This window comes from Typopeltis vanoorti, chromosome 13 (assembly GCF_054136105.1).
Source record: "Typopeltis vanoorti isolate ZY-2024b chromosome 13, IOZ_Tvanoo_1.0, whole genome shotgun sequence".
Lineage (NCBI taxonomy): Eukaryota > Metazoa > Arthropoda > Arachnida > Uropygi > Thelyphonidae > Typopeltis > Typopeltis vanoorti.
The window spans coordinates 65,232,063-65,253,562 of record NC_143561.1 but is presented as its reverse complement, the minus strand read 5'-3'; the positions used below and the strand labels follow the sequence as shown (position 1 = coordinate 65,253,562).

General features: G+C 36.1%; 1 protein-coding gene across 1 annotated transcript in view; it reads left to right on the top strand.

Moving 5' to 3' along the window:
* The window catches only part of hiw (MYC binding protein highwire), a 1,014,282-nt gene that overhangs the window by 6,517 nt on the left and 986,265 nt on the right, over positions 1-21,500 (top strand). The window contains exons 3-5 of the mRNA XM_090402616.1: positions 9,415-9,568; positions 15,218-15,438; positions 15,601-15,736. Of these exons, the coding sequence (XP_090258742.1) occupies positions 9,415-9,568; positions 15,218-15,438; positions 15,601-15,736 (511 nt within the window). The remainder of the gene's footprint in view (positions 1-9,414; positions 9,569-15,217; positions 15,439-15,600; positions 15,737-21,500) is intronic.

The window sequence follows — 21,500 nt, the reverse complement described above, 5'->3', positions numbered from 1 at the left end:
TCTTGCATTCCATGGATCATCGAGTCTCCATAATCACAGCTCTTACTACTCTGTTCTTTGATTGCTCATTTGCATCCCTCACTCTCTCTCTCTCTCTCTCCCCTCCAACTCTTTCACTCTGTGTTACCCTACGTACCTGCTGTCCTGGCATCACTCTATTCCTGATTCCAACACTCCCTCGCATTCTTCTCATTCTCGCTCTCTGTCTGTTTCCATTCTCTCCTCTTCTATCATTCTCATACCTCTCTCTCTCATTCTCTCTCTCCTACTGTTTCTATTCTCTCCTCTTCTATCATTCCCATAACTCTCTCTCTCACTCCTACTCTGATTTGCCTTGCATTCATCTCTTCCATTCGCCTAATCTCATCTTTCATGCTTCTCATCTCGTTCCCGAGACATTCCCTGTCTTTCAGCTCATCTATCTCTCTCTCTCTGCAAGTTCGCCATTCATTCTCCCAATCATGACCATCTCCAAAAACTTCACAATTGTTCAAGCCTTCCACATTCCTCCACTCTTATTTCTTCATTCATATTTAACTGATTGTTATTCCCACCTATCACACTACTCGTCTCTTGAAGATCTCCCGCTTATGATGCAACGAAGCCAGATGTTGTAGCAACTAATTATTCACTGAATTCCTCTCATTGCCTAAATTTTAAGCATATACGCACTCCCCCCTTCTCTCACCCACCACATATCCATCTGCTGGAATGCATACGTGCCACAAAATCCTTTATTATGTTATGCAAAATAGACTCCTTGAACGGTGACATGCCATTTGTAATTGGCTCAGCAGCAGCCACCATCATTTATATTGTTCCGAGGAACTACTATAAATGAGTATTTAGCATTTTACGACTGAAATGCTAAATACTACTACAACTAAACCTAAATGCTAAAACTAAATGCTAAATACTATGTTTACGCTCTACTGTAAGCCAATTTACTTACTCGTTTATAGTTACATATTTTTAACTTTAACTTTTTAACCAATTTATAGTTAAATATAGTGTATACTACAAGTATACACTATATTTAACTATACTAAATAGCAAATAACAAACTTATTTTTCTTCCACTGCAGATGTCTGACTCTGATCTTGCATTCTCAGGAACCCAAAAATACCACAATATAAACAACTAAATTCCAAAAGCAGCACTACTAAAGAATACTTCAATACTGAGAGAAATGTAGCACAATTCGTGACAATAGTCACACTATACACCTTTAAAAACACTTTTTTTTTAATTTTTACCCATCAACAAGATCTTTGGACATAGAAGTTTTCTGTTCTCTGTATAAAAGGACTTCTGAACACAGAGCAAGATTTTACATATAACTTTCAACCTACTATCAATGTATCTATGCAGAACTGCTAATCTATTTGCCTATTCTAAATACTGCTGTATTATGTGTTGAAAAGTTTCTGCATTTTTTTTGGTTTAAATGAAACAACTTATTAAGCTAAATATTTTCATGGCTCTAACCAAATGACTGAGTTTTTGAATGCTACTTGCTTTAATTATCAATATAAAGGATTAATTATCAATATAAAGCAGGAGCTACAAAAAAAAAAAAGAAAGCATTATGGAAGGAATAAAACATGGTGATCAGCATGCTCATGAGCAATATAAAGCACAAGCAAGAATGGTAACTCTATAAGGAAGGCTAAATCAGATTTCAAGAAAAAATTAGCAAAGCAGGCCAAAGTAAACCCAAAAGAGTTTTCTACACAGCAAGTAAGAGAAAGAATGATTATGGAAAGATAACTTTACTCAGTGCTGATGGCAGGAAAGTTACAGAAGCAGAAGAAATAGTTCAGTTACTAAGTGATTGCTTTGCAAGGGTATATCATCCAAGGGTAACTTTTCCGTTACTGAGGTGACAGAGACTGATGCGATCTTTGAGATAGATGAGTTGCAATGCAGCATTTACGATGCACCAAACACAGATGCAGTTGATATGCAGATGTATTCCCAACATTCGTAGGGACATGTGTATGAAGACAATGGAGTCTTGGCACCATTTATTACATGTTAGAATGGAATCCAGAGAGGACCTCAGTGACATTGAAAAGGGTGTGATTGTTGGAGCCAGGCTGGCAGGTGCATCTGTGACCAGAACAATTGAAATTGCATATGTTAGTCGAGGAACAGTTTCTAAAGTTATGTCAACATGGCAGTCGACAGGGCAAACATCATCAATGAAATGTAATAGCAGATGAACGTACTTACCACAAGAGAGGGACATCCGAACATTAGTGTGCTGTACCACAAAAATAGGCAGGCTACTGCTGAGCAATTGTGTGAAAAATTCAACACTGGTCACAAGAAACCCATTTCAACAACAATTCTGCACCGGGAACTACAAAGAGTTAGATATCACATTTGGGTTGCCTTACACAAGCCTTTGATCACTCTTGTCAACTCATGTCGTTGTGTCCCAACGTTTCAAAGATTACAGGCAGTAGACTACACAACAGTGGAGGGATGTGATATGGTGCGATGAATCCACATTCATACTTTTGCTGTAAATGGACGAATACTTTTGTGGCATCAGCCGAAGGAAGCTTACCAGCCAGAGTGCTTATTTCCAATTATGGAAGATTTTGGTGGTTCTGTAATGGTATGGGGTGCATTCTCATGGCATGGTTTAGATCCACTTGTATTGGAAAGCAAAGTAGATGCTGCATGTTATCTTTCAATCCCACACTTTTCTCCTATTCAGCCGGCCATGTTTCAGCAGGATAATGCTCCTATTCATTGAGCAAATGTGGTTACCCAGTTGTTTGTGGAACATGACCAACCCAGTTGCCAGATTTAAATGCTATAGAACATTTATGGGACATTCTGGAGTGTCCCATAAATGTTCTATAGACAATGTTTCAGGCAATGTTTCTCCCCTCCAAAGAACAAAGGTGAACTGATCCGGTTTCTGTTGGTGAATGCTGTAAAATTTCTCCTGTTCATTTCCAAGCACTGACATTCTTTCTATCAAAGAACACAGGCTGTACTAGATGCCCATAGCAGATCAACTCCATATTAATAGAAATGTGTCACTGTTTCCATTTTTTTTGTCCATTACCTGTAGTTTCATTACATAAAAGTGATTCCAAGACAGAAGTAGTAAATTACAGACCAATTAGTATCTCTGGAGTGGTGGTTAAAATGTTGGAAAAGTTGGTTTAAAGTAAAATTCAGGAATGGGTAGATAGGAATATGATACTTTATAGGGGAAGCATGGCTTTGGAAAAGGTAGGTCCTGTCTCGGTAATTTATTCACATTTTATAATATGGTGACAGCAGAATTGGATAAAGGAACTAGCTACACCATGATACCGCTGGACTTTGCAAAGGCATTTAATAGAATACTGCATGATAAACTACTATATAACTTGGAGAAAATGGGAATGAATATGACACATTACGAAAAATTATGGATACAACTACCGTGTTAGAGTAAAAGTTTAGTTTAATATAAACCAAAATAAATACACTCGACGTTTCGACCTTCACATTAAGGTCATCTTCTGGAGTATAAGTATATATACAAAGAAACTTCATCCCGCAAGCAGGCAAACTGGTCTGAGGACACACGGATTACAGTCAGGAATACTGACCCAGCCATAGGTTGGATTCATCAGCCTATGCCAGTTCCGGAGCCTGGATAAGATTTGAGGGGGACTAGATGGTACTGTGAACTCCCATAAAAAGGGGGAACGCAGTATCATCACACGAAATTTATTTTTATACAAAGAAACAAGCTGCACTAAATCTACATGGCATGCTAAAGTTACTGATCAATCGTTAAAACTATTTACCTGACAGCTGGTGTTAAAAAAAAAAAAAAACCTTCACTACATTAAAGCCTAGAGTCCTGTTACTATTATTATCTATTAGGTTACCAAGTTAATTAAACTGGAGAGTAATATGTTCATGCATAAAATAATAGATAAATAAATAAACAGAAAATAAAATTACTTGTATAAGTATACATATAAATTGCAACTGGTATGGGTAATGGCCAATAAAAAATGAAAAATTGCTTAGAGTCCTCAAGTCAGGGTTTGCTGGAAATTAAGTAGGCTGAATGTGTGCCATCCAAATTCTTGGGATTTTTAAGCCCCCCATTATTATTAAGATTAGGGTGGTTACTTTAAATTTCAGTTCATACCAAGTTTTTGTATGATCCAAAGAACAAGTACTTTTCCAGTCAATTCAATGTAGAGTGTTAAGAGCATGATCCGAGAGGCCTGCTTCACCAAAATTATTATATTTAATGTGCCGTTTGTGTTCTTTTTTACAGATAGGGATTGTACGTCCAGTTTCCCCAGTATAAGGTAAGTTACAGATGCAATAGATGCAATAAACTCCAGGGTGTGCCAATGGGGGGAGAGGATCCTTAGAGGTGTTGAATATGTTTTTTAATTTTAAAGATGGCTTAAAAGTGGCATTAAAATTATAATGATGTAGGATTCCATTGTAGGATTATAATGATGTAGGACTCTAATGCCACTTTTAAACCACTTTTAAAATTAAAAATCATATTCAACACCTCTGAGGATTCCCCCATTGACTGGGGAAACTGGATGTACAATCCCTATCCATTAAAAAAAAAAAAAAAAAAACATTAAATATAATAATTTAGGTGAAGCAGGCCTCTCAGATCACGCTCATAACACTCTACCTCGAATTGATTGGAAAAGTACTTGTTCTTTGCATCATTCATACAAAAACTTGGTATGAATGGAAATTTAAAGAAGCCTGTGAAATTTTGATTAACCACCCTAATCTTAATAATAATGGGGCTTAAAAATCCCAAGAATTTGGATGGCACACATTCAGCGTACTTAGTTTCCAGCAAACCCTGACTTTAGGACTTGAAGCAATTTTTCATTTTTTATTGGCCACTATCCATACCAGTTGCAATTTATATGTATACTTATATAAGTAATTTTCTTTTCTTTTTATTTATTTATCTATTATTTTATTAATGAACATGTTACTCTCCAGCTTAATTAACTTTGTAACCTAATAGATAATAATAGTAACAGGACTCCAGCTTTAATGTAGTGAAGTTTTTTTTTTAACACCAGATGTCAGGTAAATAGTCTTAACAGTTGATCGGTAACTTTAGCATGCCATGTAGATTTAGTGCAGCTTGTTTCTTTGTATATATACGTATACTCTAGAAGATGACCTCAATGTGAAGGTCGAAACGTCGAGTGTATATTTTGGTTTATATTAAACTAAAGTTTTACTCTAATGCAGTAATTGTATCCATAATTTTTCGTAATATAGTTTGATCACTGTGTAAGCATGAAAGAAAGGAATGGATAATGAGACTGGTGGCATGGATGGGTGGTGGCTGATGATAGACATCATCAGAGAGTGGTGTATAGTGGAGTGGAGTCAAGGTAAATGAGGGTGACTACTGGAGTGAGCCAGGGCTCTGTGCTAGGACCACTACTCTTTAATTTGTACATTAATATTATAGCAGAAGATTCGAATGCAAAACTAGAGAGGGAAAATAGTCAATAATGATGATTTAAGATGATTTAAATAAATTGGCAGTGAGGGCAAAGGACAATAGTTGTCAATTCAATGTTGTAAAATGCACTTTGGGATGAAAAGTTTAATGGTATTTAATAGTATCATATTAATGGTACTAGTTTACAGGAAATTGATGAGATTAAGGATCTGGAGATGATGGCAGATAGAGATTTGAAATTCAGAGGACATATTGCAAGAGTTGGAAAAATAGCTTAGAGGATTACTTGGATGCTGAAAAAACACATTGATAAGTAAAGATAGAGAGGTTATTATCCCTCTTTATAAGGCTATTATTCAGCCACATGTTGACTACTGTGCACAGATTTGGTCACCTTCATTTCTTGTGGGCATGGGAGGTGATGGAGAGAATTCAGAGATGAGTAACCATGCTGGTGACAAGTCTATGGAATGTTCCTTATAAGGATAAACTTAGGTTGTGTGAGTTGCACAGTTGAGCTGACAGGCACAGGAGAGGGGGGATATGATAGAAACTTATAAGTTACTAAACGGATTCTGTACGATTGACACAGAAGAAATTTTTCAATATGTGGGGAGTAGGGGAAAACAAGTGGTCACACTTGGAAGTTATCTAAGAGTGTGGTTGGTAAGGGTGAGAGGACTAGGTTCTTCATTTAGAGAGTGATGAATGGGTGGAATGGATTGGCTGAGGTGGCTGTGAGTGCTCCAACAGTGAATAGGATTTTAAGGAGATGTATGATAGGTATTGTGTTAATGGATAGAGTGGGGGTCTCCTGCGATGAGTCTTTTGATTTCATGGAATGATAATAATAATAAAAACAACAACAGGGGGGCCTTGTTTAACTGGGTGATGCTCTGCTGGCATGAAATTCTGTCATCATATTCCTATCCATCCATTCCTGAATTTTACTTTTAACCAACTTTTCCAGTACCTTAACCACTACTCCAGAGATACTAATTTGTTTATAATATGCTTCTCTCTTGGAGCCACCTTTATGTAATTGAACTATCTTACCCTCTTACTACTCCCTTGGAATCTTGACAAACTAGAGATGAGACTTAAGCAATTTGGTCAGAGGAACTGCTAGTTCTCTTGTATATTCTTGTAGCACACAAGTTAGCCCCACTACTGTATTCACATTGATATTTTTCAATATGTTGAGTATCTCACAGTTCAACTACTTCAATTCTCTAATTATCAGCCTCTGTCATATCGGTAACTGCAAAGCCTCCATCCTTCAAAAGCAAAACTCTTTTGGATTCTTTGGTCTGCTTAGCTAATTTTCTCTCGTAATCTGATTTAGTCTTCTGTAATGCTTTCTTTTTTTAGCTTCTGCTTTACATTGCTACTCAGTTTATCCTTCTGACCATGGGTATGCAGTCTGATACTGTTTCTTAAACAATCCATGACACCACTTTCCATGCACTACTGACATTCATTTCTTGTAGCTTATGCTATGACATTGCTTGAAGCTTCCACTTAAGTTTGTCATAATCACCAGCTTTGTAGTTATACATCAACCCTTTCTTGACTGAGAATTCCACCTGTTGAGCAACTTACCAGAACAAGACTGCATGGTAACTTTTCCCTGATCGTAGGTAAAGTTGCTGCTGTAGTTATAGAGAGATGTTCTGATGCTACCAGATTCAACACACTCAAACTTCTGACCCCCCCTCCCTCCATCATGTGCTGTAATATCAGGTAAGTATCCCTTAGTAAGTAACCGTATAAATTTCATTTCGATCTTGCCATGTGCCTTTTTTCTCCTTCCAATCTGTATCCCCATAGTTGAAGTCTCCCATGATAATTGCTCGGCCTGTATTCATTGTGCTAATCAGCTGATGAGTGGTATCCATATCTTCTTCTTCTGGATCTCCAGGTCTATAACAGCAGCTAACAATATATTTTGTCCTGCTGGCCTCTATCTCATACCAGAGAGCCTCAAATTAACCATATTCCTCAGATCTACAGTTCTCCTTAACTGCTGTTTTTGTTGGTTGAAGTTCTTCCATTATAATTAATAATACCTTTCCTCCTGTCCTCTTCTCTCTATCTTCTCTGAAAATAGAATATCTCTTACATTCTATCCCTGAAACTGATTCATTCTCTGTCAATGAGGTCTTGATGCCAAGAATTTTTGACCAAGTTGAGCTGACCAATGCCAAAAACTCTTCTTTTTATTTCTGATACTTTGGGCATTCATGTACATGCATTTAAATATCCCCTTGGCCTCACAGTTACTCTTGCATTTATTACCAGCCTATTCCGATTCAAGTCGTGAGAAACTGCATTCAGCTGGTCACTGTAATTCTTGCATTCACACTTTTTTTATCCCAGGAGTGCTTATTTCGGTTCCATCATTCCTGCACTTACTATCATTCATCCCAAGGGGGGAGCAAGCCATGCATGATTGCATTCCTTCTTCCCCCTAAAGTCTCTAGTTTCCCTGATTTTGCAATTCCAAACTCTCACTAAATAACACTTTGTCTAAACATTTAACTCCAAAACTATTCAAATGAAGTCCATCAGGTATATGTACAAGTCTTTTTTGTCCCTCAAATTCATTCCACACATCTGTAAATGGCACACCATTCCTCCTGCACAATCTTTTCATTGTGCAGGAGGAATGATAGGATGATAGGATTTCACAATCCTATCATACTGAGGCAGCACTTACAATCTTTACTTTCTTACTCTTCATTTTTATTTCTTCCAGCAACTCTCTGATATCCTTTCTCTTAGCATATTTCTCACCTTTCAAATCATTTGTGCTTTCCAAAACAATGAACTCTTTCATTTCTTCCTTCTGCAAACTAACAGTTTCACAGATATCCTTGATCTTTGCTCCTGGAAAATATGATTTTGTCACTTTTTCATTATGTACATCTCTTATCATTGAATCTCCATACAATACTTTTTCTTTACTCCCATTTTCTTGCACTATATGTTTTTCACCATTCACTTTTTTTTTTTTTCATTCTCCCTCCTGCTATACTACTCGCCAATCATTTCTCCAGTTGCTTGGGCTCATGTTTTGTCCTATGAAGGACAAAATCTATATAATATATATATATAATCTATATGTCCTATGAAGGACAAATTCTATATCACACTTCCTGCCTTACATTCTATTGGAAGAGATTTTCGAGGTTAGGCCTGATTTTATCTAATCTTAAAATTTCTACCAGTCTTATTGATGTGAGGCAATTCACAGGAACAAAATAAATTTTATTCTTCCTAGATACTTCTGGGACCTCAAAACGCTATACATTTTCTGGGAGAGAAAGAGAGATATAGAGACCATATTGCACATCGCTATTTGAGGGTGAAGGTTTATATGTATATGGAAGTTTATAAAGTTTATGAACTGAGGTCTTATGATAACTGTTAAGGATAAACTGGTTTCATTCTTTATTTTTATTCTCATCTCTTAGAATGCTAAATATGTATCTTATGAGTATTGCTAATATCAAAACTTTGTAAGGATATGACATTAAGCCTGCCTCCTTGTTGGCAGGTTTTTGACAGAATTGATTACTTCTGTTATGTTTTTAATGTAATTTAATTGCCAATAATGGAACTGTTTTCAAACCACTTTAGGCCTCCATAAGCAGGGTTGGATTTGCACTAGGTGATGAAATTCATCTGTCACCCAATGATATTCAAACTTTCATGCCTGCAGTGGGATTGAATCTACACTTATTGGCTGGAGAGTGAAAGGCCCATCCACTTGACCAACTAGCACTTAGTTAATATGTAATAAATGTATTTCAGATTTTATGAAATGTAAAGTACAAAAAAAAATGCTAAATTTTGTACTCTGAAATATACAAGAGGATAGACTTGAGACAATTTATTTAAATTATTTTTCTTTTTTCAGATTGTAGGGATAGGTTTATGTGGTGTTTTTGAACTAATAAGGGAAAGCCGAAAAAAACATCCCAATCTTTGTACTCGAGCATTACATGCGTTACTGGATATGCTACAAGGTCAGCAACCCGAAGGATTAAAAGCAGAGCCACCTGAAGTTATAGGTAATTAATTTTTAATGAAAATCTTTTATATACGGTGCAGAATACACAAGCATTTTTGTACAGCATGGTATATGTCTCTAATTAATCCTCTGTGTTGTTTCACATAATGACTTTTTATTGCAATTTTGCAAAAGGTTGAAAGCCTTTCTTGGGTAAAATATGAAAGTGATCTTGATGATTTTATGTTGTAGACGGATGTGAAAAAAAGCCCACATTTGTTTTTTTGTTAGTAATGTGATCACGATGTTTCATCTTTTAGTTATCCTTCATTGTGACTCATCCGTGATATAATGATGTTTTCATTCTAACTCCCTTACGCTTGTTTTTCTCCTGGTCTGTAGTTTTCTAAGTCTATTCTTTTTTCACTCCTTTTAAGTTCTCCAGTTAACACCTTTATATTTTATATAAAATAGGATTATCTCTGAATTATTCCTGTTAATAGTTTCTACTTCCTAACTTCAGCAAAGCATGAAATTCTTAGAGCTGTCCCTATTATTTCTTAGTTCTATGACATATTAAAGTAGTTGTGGGCCGAAGGGGAATACTACAATTTATGTATAACTAATGCTAGGAATAACAGAGTTTGTCGTTGGCTGGTGTAAGCTTGCCGAAAGTTATAGGCATTAGTAGTTATTATGAAAGAATATGAGGGACATAGAATTTTTGGGAAGTATTGCTAATGATAGCAGGCAAATTGCAGCCCAAAAAAGGAAGTAATTGGGAAGATTGATGTGGAGGGTGCATTTGATTTTTTTTTGCTTTGTGTTAAGTGAAAGGAATAATGATTATGGAAGGGTAACTTTGAGTGCTTATGGTAGCAAGGTGACAAAACAGACAAAATAGTTGAGTTACTACATGACTATTTTGCAAAGGTCTGTCGTCCAGGTTGAGGTACTGCAGCAACACAAATGTGACAGGAACTGATGTGGGAATAGAAGTTAATGAATTGGAAGTACTTAGGATATCACAACATTTCAATCAAATACAGCCATGGGATTTGATTTAATATCAGCTTGTATATTGTGATAATGTGTAAACGATCGGCATTGCCTTTGGTGAGGCTGTTTATCTTAAGTCTCAGCTCTGATAAAGTCTCAGGGGAGTGGAAAGAGGACAAAATAGTTCTGTTGCATGAAAGAGGCTCCAAGGCAGTGAATTAGACCAATCAGTATCCTGGAAGTGGGAAAGGTATTGGAAAAGTTGGTCAAAGATAAAATTCAGTAATGGGTAGATAAGACCATGATACTCTGTGGGGATAATATGCCTTAATAATTTCATAAATTTTATGATAGAGTGATGGTTGAGTTGGATAAAGGGGATGACTATGCAGTGATACTGCTGTATTTTGTAAAGGTGTTTGACAGGATGCCACATAGAACTCTCTACATAAATTAGAGCAAATGGAGGGATGTCTGATGATCAGATACCAAACAGTAGTATACGATAGAGCAGAATCCAGGAGAAGGCAGGTGACTGACTAGTGATGTGCTGCAGAACTGTGCTTGGACTACAGCTATTTACTTTGTACATCAATAAGAAAACAGCAGTGGTAGGATATTTAATTAACTGTATTAAATTGTAGAATACAATACAATTGGGGGGGGGGGGATCAAAGTTAAAGTAACCCTGTTTAAGGCCTGTAGAGCACCACCCGGTGATCCAAATGCTACGAAACTTTGCAGGAATACATTGCGCATCATGCGGATGCAATAACTGAAAAAAAAAAGTTTCAAAATTCACAACCAGGGTATTATTAACATTGAATGCATGGAATTTGCATATCATGCAACTCAACAGGTGTCAGGAGGCTTTAAAAAGATGGACAAGGGATTTTCACCTTCATTCTGGTTGTTAATCCCATCCACAGTAATGGCAGAAACCTTTTCCTAATGTGCTTTGCTCATGAAGATGTACTACCTAAACAATTACAATGCAGTTGCTGCACCCTGTGAATTTCACCACCTGAACAAATGTCAATGAGGTCCACTATCTCCATGTGCTTTGCGACAAATGATTAGTCATTTTGAAGAAACAAGATTGTTGGGAGTTAGTCCCGGCAAGAGGTTACAAAACAGTCATTTCACAACAAGTGAATGAAGTTGTTACTGCCATTGTAGAGTAGGCCATGAATAACAGTGTTGGTTCTTGCAGTGCACGTGCTGTATCAAGACACATTGATGTGCTTTACACAACTGTCTGAAAATTCTATGGAAGATTCTGCATTTCTACCCTGACATAGGAGTTGTGCCCACAGAAATTTGAAAGTTGACTGACATTTGCTTTAACATTTCTTGCTTGAATGTAGTTGGACGCTGTGTGGCCGTTGACAATTTTGTCGGGAGATAAGGCTCACTTTCACCTGAACGGAGCTGCTAATACACAATTTCCGGGTATGGGCTATGCAAAACCTGCATGAAATCCAACTCACCCAAAGTTACTGTCTGGTGTGGGTTTACAGCTTCAATTATCATTGGACCTTTCTTCTTCTTCTTTGAGGACATTCACCAGTCGGGTCTGTGACCTGCTCAATCACTGTGAGAGGTATCTCGATATGATAAACAATTTTGCCACAGCTAAATTCATGTGAAATTCGTTTTCATCTTTGGGAACAGACAGTAAAATACATTGTGCCTCAAAAAGTTCAGATATTGAAGGACAATGAAGAAATTGTAATTAACACAGTATACTTCAAGTCAGGTGATACAAAGGTCACTCCATTAATCTTCTAATGGCTCTACAATCAAAGGATTGATAGTGGAGGAGGGTAATTACATGATTATATAAGCAGAATGCTGATAATGTTTTGATCCATGAAAAATCATCCCAAGGGATCTGAGTATTTCATTCAATTTGTTTAGTGGTGGTTTAGATAATATAGAGATTAAGCATGGGACTTTGTCATGTCACTTCAAACCTCCAATGAGCAGATGGTGGTCTTACACAAGGCAGTGAAATTCATCTACTACCTAAAAACATTCACAAATATTCAGGCCTGCAATAGGATTCAGACCCACAGCTTGTTGGTTGTAGAGCAAGGACACTTGGCCAGTCACACTTGCATACCCAATAAGATTGGATTGGATATGTAGTGAACTTTATCTCTTTTGTTGATGTCTTTGGAAATAAAATAGATATTAGACTAATGCAGAGCTTGTGTAGTTCAGTTGGTTTTAATGAGAGTGTTTTGGTTTGAAAAACATCGGTTTCATTTATTTTTAGAATGTGGATAAACTTTATTAGGGCTTTACAGTTTTTACAATATTAGCCGGTTTTTTCCACAGAACAGGAAAACTCACTCGAAGAACAGCCATAATACGTATGCAGATAAGACTAACTGCCTTATCAGTGCATTAATTAGGTTTCAAAGAAGTTACTCTTGGCTGGGATAGGCCATTGAGCCTAATTCACAAGCAGTACCTTTGACAGGGTATAGCATAGAGGCAGCCTGCCTCATGGCATGGCTTAATAAGGGCATTTGTTCAGCCATATTGCAGTAGGTGCTGTCACTACAGGAATAACGTACCAAGAGCGGAAAGAAGTTTTTCCCAGCTTAAACTGATTACAAATTATTTGTGAACAGCAATGACCCAAGAAAGGTTGGTCTAGCAACTACATCAATAGAGGCAGACATAGCTTATAATTTAAATTTAGAAGAGCTTATAAACAGTTTTATTGTGCAATATCCCCTTAGAGCAAACATTTAATTAATATTATGTAATCATTTTGCATTAATGTTTCTTTTGTAATAAAAACAAAATGGCAATTGGAGATTTTCTTATATTTTTGTCTTATAATCCATCAGGGGTAATATTTAATTGTTTCCTCAGGGTGCGATCTAATCTAGTGACGGCCCTGTACGCAAGTTAAAAGCTCAGGCCAGAAAAGTAACAAGTATTATGAGAAAAGCTGAATCGGAGTATGAAAAGAAATTAGCCATGAAAGCTAAAGGCAATCCAAAAGAATTTCATCATTATGCTGCAAATAAAAGAAAGAATGAATGGAAGAATAACTTTATTGAATGCAGATGGTGCTCGAGTGTTGGAAGCTAATGAGAGTGTTCAGTTAATGAATGCTCACTTTGCTAAGATATATCAACTAGGCGTATGCATGGTGCACAGTGCTACTGCTACATTGGATGAAGAGTTAGATTCATGAAAATGAGGTTGAAGAGCTTTTGCATAACTTGGATAAGAATTTGTGTATAGGGACAGATGGAATATCAGCCCGTTTGCTAAAGGAATGTTCAGCCGAATTGAAGTTTGTATAACTTGAGTCTCAGCTCAGGAATGGAATGAATGTATGATAGTTCCATTGTATAAGTGTGGGGAAAATACTCGTGTATCTGCATATTAGAACTTATTCTACCGACCTATCAGTATCTCTGGTGTGGTAGTGAAGATTTTATAGAAGTTGGTAAGAACTCGCATACAGAAATGGGTAGACAAACATGCTATACTCTGCAAGGAACAGCATGGGTTTACTCATTGCTCATATTTTATAATAATGTTACTGCTGAGTTGGATAAAGGGAATGGATACACAATGATAGGATACCACACGAAAGGCTGTTGCATAAACTGGAGAATATGGGATTGGAATATGAACTCTTGACTTGGATCAGGGGATGGTTGACAGACAGATATCAAAAAGTGGTATACAGTGTGTGTGTGAATCTGTGAGATTTAAGGTAACCAGTGGTGTACCTCAGGGTTCAGTCCTTGGGCCATTATTATTCAATCTATACATTATTGATATCAGGAAGGATTTTCATAATTTTCATAATTTTCCCATTATGAAAATGGCTGTCAATTTAATGTTAGTTAGTGTAAAGTTATGCACTTTGGCATGATTAGAGTTCCAGTGGCATATTATATCAGTGGGGTTATGCTACAAGAAACTGAAGAGACAAGGGATCTTGACATATCGGTGGAAAGGAATTTAAAGTTCAAAGGTCACATAGCAAAAGTTGAAATACAACTCAGAGGATAATTGCAATGTTGAAACAAACCTTGACATGTAAGGATAAGGAAGTCATTTTGCCTCTTTATAAGGCTTTGATAAGACCACACCTGGATTATTGTGTGCAAATTTGGTCTCCTGGATTCCAAGAGGATAAAGAAACTGTGGAAAGGGTGCAAAGAAGAGTTACAAAGATTATAATCTGGATTATGGACTTAGATTATGAGAACAGATTGAGAGTATGTGGATTACAGACTCTGGTTTAACAGGAGAAAGGGGGGAATATGATATGATAGAGATCTATAAACGTTTGAATGGGTGTTATAGGATATCAACTAATGAAATTTTTCATTATATGGAAGGTGGGGGAGAGAACATGGGGACATCCATAGAAGTTAAATTTATTTGCAGTCAAGAAAAGGGTAAGAGCTAGGTTTTTCTCCTAGAGAGCAGTGAGTGAGTGAGTGGAATAATTTGCCCTTGGGGGTAATGAGTGCATCTGGTGTGAATGAATTTAAGAGAAGGTATGATAACTGGTTTGGGTGATTTATAGTCTCCCTTGATGAGTCCTTGACTCTCTGGAGGTCTCAGATAATAATAATAAAATGGGAAAATTGGATTAATTCTTATATGTTTAATTTTTGATTAATTGTTTTGATTACAGATCTTAGTAATTTACAATATTTTTCAGATGCACTTTTTGATTTGTTGCTGGATATCTCATCATCATCATCATCATCATCACAGCCTGCATCTGAACAACAACTTATTTGTGGTGGTCCATCCCTTACTGCTTATGCATGTGCTTGTCTTCTCAGTTTGGTTGTTGCATGTGGAGATACAGGCAAGCTGTTAAGTGCATGCTCTGCAATGTTGATGAGTCCTCGTGCATTAGCTACTGAAGAAATTCCAGTAAGTATGGTTTAACAGAAACTAGATAATTGTGAAAATAATCTGCATTATTAAATGCAAGTGATATCCGTATATTAAAACATATAAGGATATCACTTGCATTCTTTAAAGTATTGTAGAATTGCATTTATTTAAAACTGATTTTCTTTTTATTGCTTTTAGACTCCTGGAATAATGACATCATTACAATGCAGTGTACATGCAGTGCTTCTTGGGAAGACCTTGAGGCCAGACTGGCTTACTCATGGTTTTCCAAAAAATTCTCTGTGCAATACATTCATTGTGCAAATTCCAAAGTGTAAGTGAACTCATAAGTAATTTTTAAGTGTACATTTTAAATGCATTTAAAAGCAGAATCTCTATCTATATCAGACTATCTTACAATCAATTTTTTTTTTTTCATATATAACTCGGTAGCAAAGAAATCCTTTGAGTTAATTTTTTTTTAACTGAGGTCATAAAATTTAAAAATGCTAAAATACATACCAGTATATTATATGATTTCTAGTTTCATCATCAACATTGCAGAAAGTTTTTTTTTTTTTTTTTACTTGGTTAGAGTAAATTATACTTGACAAGCAATTATATTCTTGTTTAATCCTTTACCAGAATGTGAGCAAACAGCTTTCATGTGAAGTATCTTTATGACTAGGATACATGTATATAGAGGAGTTCACATTAATTGTTTCAATATCCTCGAATGCATAGCATACTTCCTTTTGGATGTGTTTATGGTTAGGCATTATAACCTTTCCCATAATGCATGGCAATATATATACAGGTAACCTTCGTATAACGTGGAAGTTAGGTTCCATAGAAATGCCGCGTTATATAAAGCACGTTATGCAAGACTTAGATAACATAGAAAAAGTAGGGTTAGGTTCAGAAATATATATATTTTTTAAATTATATAAACAACAATGACATATTCAACCAAAATATATTTTTATTTAATTCAGTTAATTCATGTAAGTTAAGAAAACATTAAACTATGAGACAAATACATAGTATAAAATTATAAAAATTACAAATTGTACATAAACTTCATTGCACACAATGAATAAATGTTTTAGACACAATAAAATAAAGTGCATATTTTAATCATCATTACTGTCTTCAGAAATAACATTTCGTAGATGTTCTTTATTTATGAGTGGCCGGATGTCGTCTGCACTTGAAATCTCTTGGACATCATTTGTATAATTCTCATTGCATAATTCAGCTGGTTTAGTTATCAAGAAGTCAGTAATAAGACCTTGCTTACCACTATGCTGCAATTTTTTATTAAGTTCATAATATGGCGCTAAACAAATATCCAATTGTCTCGTGAATTTTCTTGAGTGCTCCATTGAGGAATCATTATCCATAAAATAACTTCCTAACCTTCTTTCCAAGTCCAATCCTTCTGCTAATTTCTTTAAACTGAATTCTTTAACGGGTTCATCACAATTAAAATCTTTGGCAGAATTTTCCCCACCATTTGGTTTGACGCCATCTATTAATTGTACCAGTTCCTCCTCATTTAAATCTGTTTCCCCATCAATTAATTCACTAATTTCGTTTTCAACCATATCACAAAAGTCCTCTCCACCAAAAAAGTGTGTGACATTTATTATATGACTTAGCTCAGATCCACTGGAGGTTCTAAATTTTGTTCAAGAACGGCTTCAGGCCATATTTTTTTCCAGAAAGCATTCAGTGTAGAGAGTTGTAATTCCTTAATGGACAGAAGAATAATTTTCTCACAATTCAATATTGAAAACTCTTTCCATGCTTGAGGCAGTGTCATGTTTGGATTAGATTCCATTTTTTCCAAAATTAATTGGAATGTTCGACGAATATAATATGACTTAAATGTTGATATTATTGTGTCAAGTGGTTGAATAAGTGAAGTAGTATTAGGCGGCAAAAAAGTTATTTTAATATTCGGATAGTTTAGATTTGTTGGGTGGCCTGGTACATTATCTAAAATTAGTAGAATTTTGAAGTCCATATTCTTTTTCTTTGTGTAACTTTCTACATCAGGTACAAAACACTTAAAACCAATTTTCAAACATGCTAGCTGTAACCCATGCCTTTTTGTTGGCCCTCCAATAAACAGGTAGGGTGGACTTGTCGAGCCCTTTCATCGCATGAGGATTTGCAGATCGCTTAATAAACATCGGTTTTGTCATGTAATCACCTGATGCATTACTACAAAACAGTAGAGTAATTCTATCTTTAGAAACTTTGAATCCAGGAGCTGATCTTTCATTTTTCAAAATATAGGTACGTTTTGGCATTTTTTCCAATATAACCCAGATTCATCTGCACTATAACCACTTTCTTCAATGATTTTTAAAAGTTCTGCTGGGTATTTCCTTGCTGCTTCAATGTCTGCTGATGCTGATTCTCCCTGGATTTTAAGATTATACAAACAAAACCGTTTTTTAAAGTTTTCGAACCAACCCTTACTGGCACAAAATCCATGCTGAGAGATTTCTTCTGAAGAATCTTGATCAAGTTCTTTTAAATGTTTATGTTACCGCTAAAGCTCGAAAGCCGTTAATGTGCACATTACCTAGCTAATCTGCAGATTAACTGATTTTCTCCGTTAACGTGTGGAATCAAGAGTTTTCCGCATTTTACCTAGGTAATGTGCACATTAACGGCTTCCGTATCGTTAAAGTTCAAAAGTTTGTTTCTCTCATTTCCTTTCCCTACTCCTTCCCCCCCCTCTCCCTCCACTTTTAGTTTGGTTTCGCCAGTGTCTTGTCATCGCCGGTTGTTTTTATTTCTCATAATTTGCGTCGGCTGCTAGTGCGTAGCATAGCTAATTCTGTTTTCAAATTCGTTTCTGCCTGTTAGTGCTTGAATTTGTGTCGTGATTTTTTTAAAGCAGATAAATTTAGCTCCTATTATGCAAGCAAGCACCGAATTGGTGAGTAAAATGAAGAAAAGATTCTTCACAAACCTCTTTAGCGAAGATTCAAAATATAATAGTGTTTAAATGACAAAACAAAAGTGTGATTCCATAATTGAAGATGTAAAGCGAATAAAAGTTTCCAAGAAGAAAGAATCATCTCGAGATTATCGAATAATTCAAAAGTATGATGTGTTGACTGTACAAGGCTATGAAAAACTCATTGAGCTGTTGTCAGATGCGCGAGAAAGTGTGAAAAAGTTTGTCTATGCCGAAGAATTGTTTGACATATTGTATTCTACTCATTTGTCAGTTGGCCACGGTGGAAGAGACAGAATGATCAAGCAATTAAATACACTTTATAAAAACATAACCCAAGCCCAAATAAAAATGTTTTTGAATTTATGCGAACCTTGTCAACAAAAACAAAAAAGTGCGAAAAAAGGGATTGTTTTAAATCTGATCATTTCATCGCATTTCAATAGCAGATGCCAGGTGGATCTCATCGATTACCAATCTCAACCAGATGGAAAGTTTAAGTTTCTTCTCGTATACCAAGACCACTTAACAAAATTTGTTGTATTGAAGCCGCTCACATCAAAACGGGCGGATGAAGTAGCCTATAACTTGCTTGATATTTTTCTCCTTTTTGGCGCTCCAAGTATTTGGCATTCTGATAATGGACGCGAATTTTGTAATAAAATCTTAGAATGTGTAACACAGTTGTGGCCAGAAATCAAAATGGTTAATGGCAAACCTAGACACAGCCAAAGTCAAGGAAGTGTAGAACGAGCAAATCAAGACATTGAAAACATGCGCACTACTTGGATGGCTGATAACCAAACTAACAAGTGGAGTGAGGGTGTACGATTTGTACAATTCATGAAGAATCGTGCCTATCATTCTGCTATTAAAAGAAGTCCATACGAAGCCATGTTCAGTTGTCCCGCAAAAGTGGGATTGTCTTCTTCTATTATACCACAAAGTGTATTACATTTGATAAATACTGAAGAAGACCTTGAAAAATTAGAAGATTCACAAGAAACTGTGATTATGGGATCACAGTCAAATCTTACTCAAGAGGACATTCCGTTATCCCCTACTTCTACAGAATCACCTATAGAAATACATGAATTTATCGATAGTAATCTTAAACTGCCTTCTATACCGTTGATTGAGGATACAGTTATGAAGAATATTCAGTTACCCTGCACCTCCAAGGAATCACTTCTGCATATTGAAGAAGTCATCACTGAGTTACCCTCAACTTCAGCAGAATCGCCATCACAGTTTCGTACAGAGTCTGTAAAGAGGACTATACAAGAAATGGTCCTATACAAGAAACTATACAAGTGTAAATCGTGTGACATGTTTGTTCATGTAATTTGTGATGAAATAGATCCTAAAGAGGAAGGGTATGGTAAGAATGTATTCTGCAACATCTGTAAAAAGAATATGGATCAGAAAATACAGTGTGATGAAGCCAAGAAAGGTTTAGAAAAGCAAGTAAAGAAAATGTTAGCAGTTTCTAATGCAAAGCACCCAAATGTTGATGAAGGTGTCACTGTGAGAATTAAAGTACCGAAAGTAGACAGAGCAAAAACTGATGCCCGCTCGATTTTAGCTGTGGTTCTTAGTAAAACAGAGAATGGCTTTTATAAACTTGGTACTAAAACGGGTATTTTAAAACAATTGTATGCAAAATCTGAATTCAGTGTTTGCAAAGAGAGATTTTTAACGAAAGAAGATGTCCCTACTGTAGAAATATCTTTACGTCAAACAGCGATAAAACAATCCCTTGGTACTGGGCAGGATTTCAGAAAATGTGACTGTAAATCTAAATGTACCACAAATAGGTGTGCTTGTCGCAAAAACCAATTGCTATGTAATTCAAAGTGTCACCAATCTTTCATCATCATCAAATTCCTGCCATGTACCCACAAGGGGTGTACAGGATATGATAGTACTACATGAAAAAATTATATCATTACTAACTTCCTATCTACAATTTTCCTCCAAATCAGTCTGTTACTTGTCAAGACTCCAACATTATCAGATCTTATATTTCTATCGTCTAAGGCACTTTGTACCATATCAATCCACCTATATCTCAGTCTTCCTCTAGGTTGTTTTGCTGCAAACCTGGCAGAGAACACTTGTTTTGCTAATCTTTCCTCGCCAATTCTATTTAAGTGACCATACCGCCTGAGATTAGCTCTGCTAACGCATTCCTGGATGCTGACAATGTCAAGTTCTTTCCTAATATCCTCGTTTTTAATATGATATTGCCATTGATGCCATCTGCTCACGCCTATAATCTTTCTCAGGACTCTCATATCTGCGGTCTCTAGTCTTTGGTCAAGTGTTTTACTTCTGACCCAGCTCTCAGATCCAGAAGTTAAAACTGGTTTGAACATTATCTTGTATACAGCTAATTTAGTGTTGCGACTAATTTCTCTCTTATTCCATATGAATTTATTCAATTGACTTCCCACCATACCAGCTTTGCTGATTCTGTTGTCTATTTCTATATTTAGTTTACCATCTTCAGTAAAAATTGTGCCTAAGTAGCTGAAATGTTTTACTTGTTCCACAGGTTCTCCATTCACAACACAGTTGACATATTAAATGATTCTGCCTATTTTCATTGTCTTTGTCTTTTTATTGCTGACCTTCATACCATATCTATTACAACAGCTATTCAATTTAGTCAGATAATCTTGCAGACTTGTAGTGGATTTATTTAGAAGTATAACATCATCCGCATAAAGCAAAGAGCTGACATTAACATCTCCAATTTTGATATCAGGTTTAATACCACATTCCTCCATAATGTGATCCATATAGATAATGAATAACAGAGGGGATAATGTACATCCTTGTCTCACACCAGATTTAACATTAAACCATCTTCCTGTACTTCCTTCAATTCTAACTGCTGACTCACAACTCAAATAAAGACTAAGTATTGCTTGATATAATGCCTCATTGACACCATATAACTGCAGCGTATTGAATAGCTTCTCTCTTGGCACCTTGTCATATGCCTTTTCCAAATCGACAAAACTTAAATACAGATCTTTGTTATATTCCCATGCTTTCTCGACTATTTGTCGTAAAGTGAAGATCTGATCCTGACAGCCTCTATTTGGCCTGAATC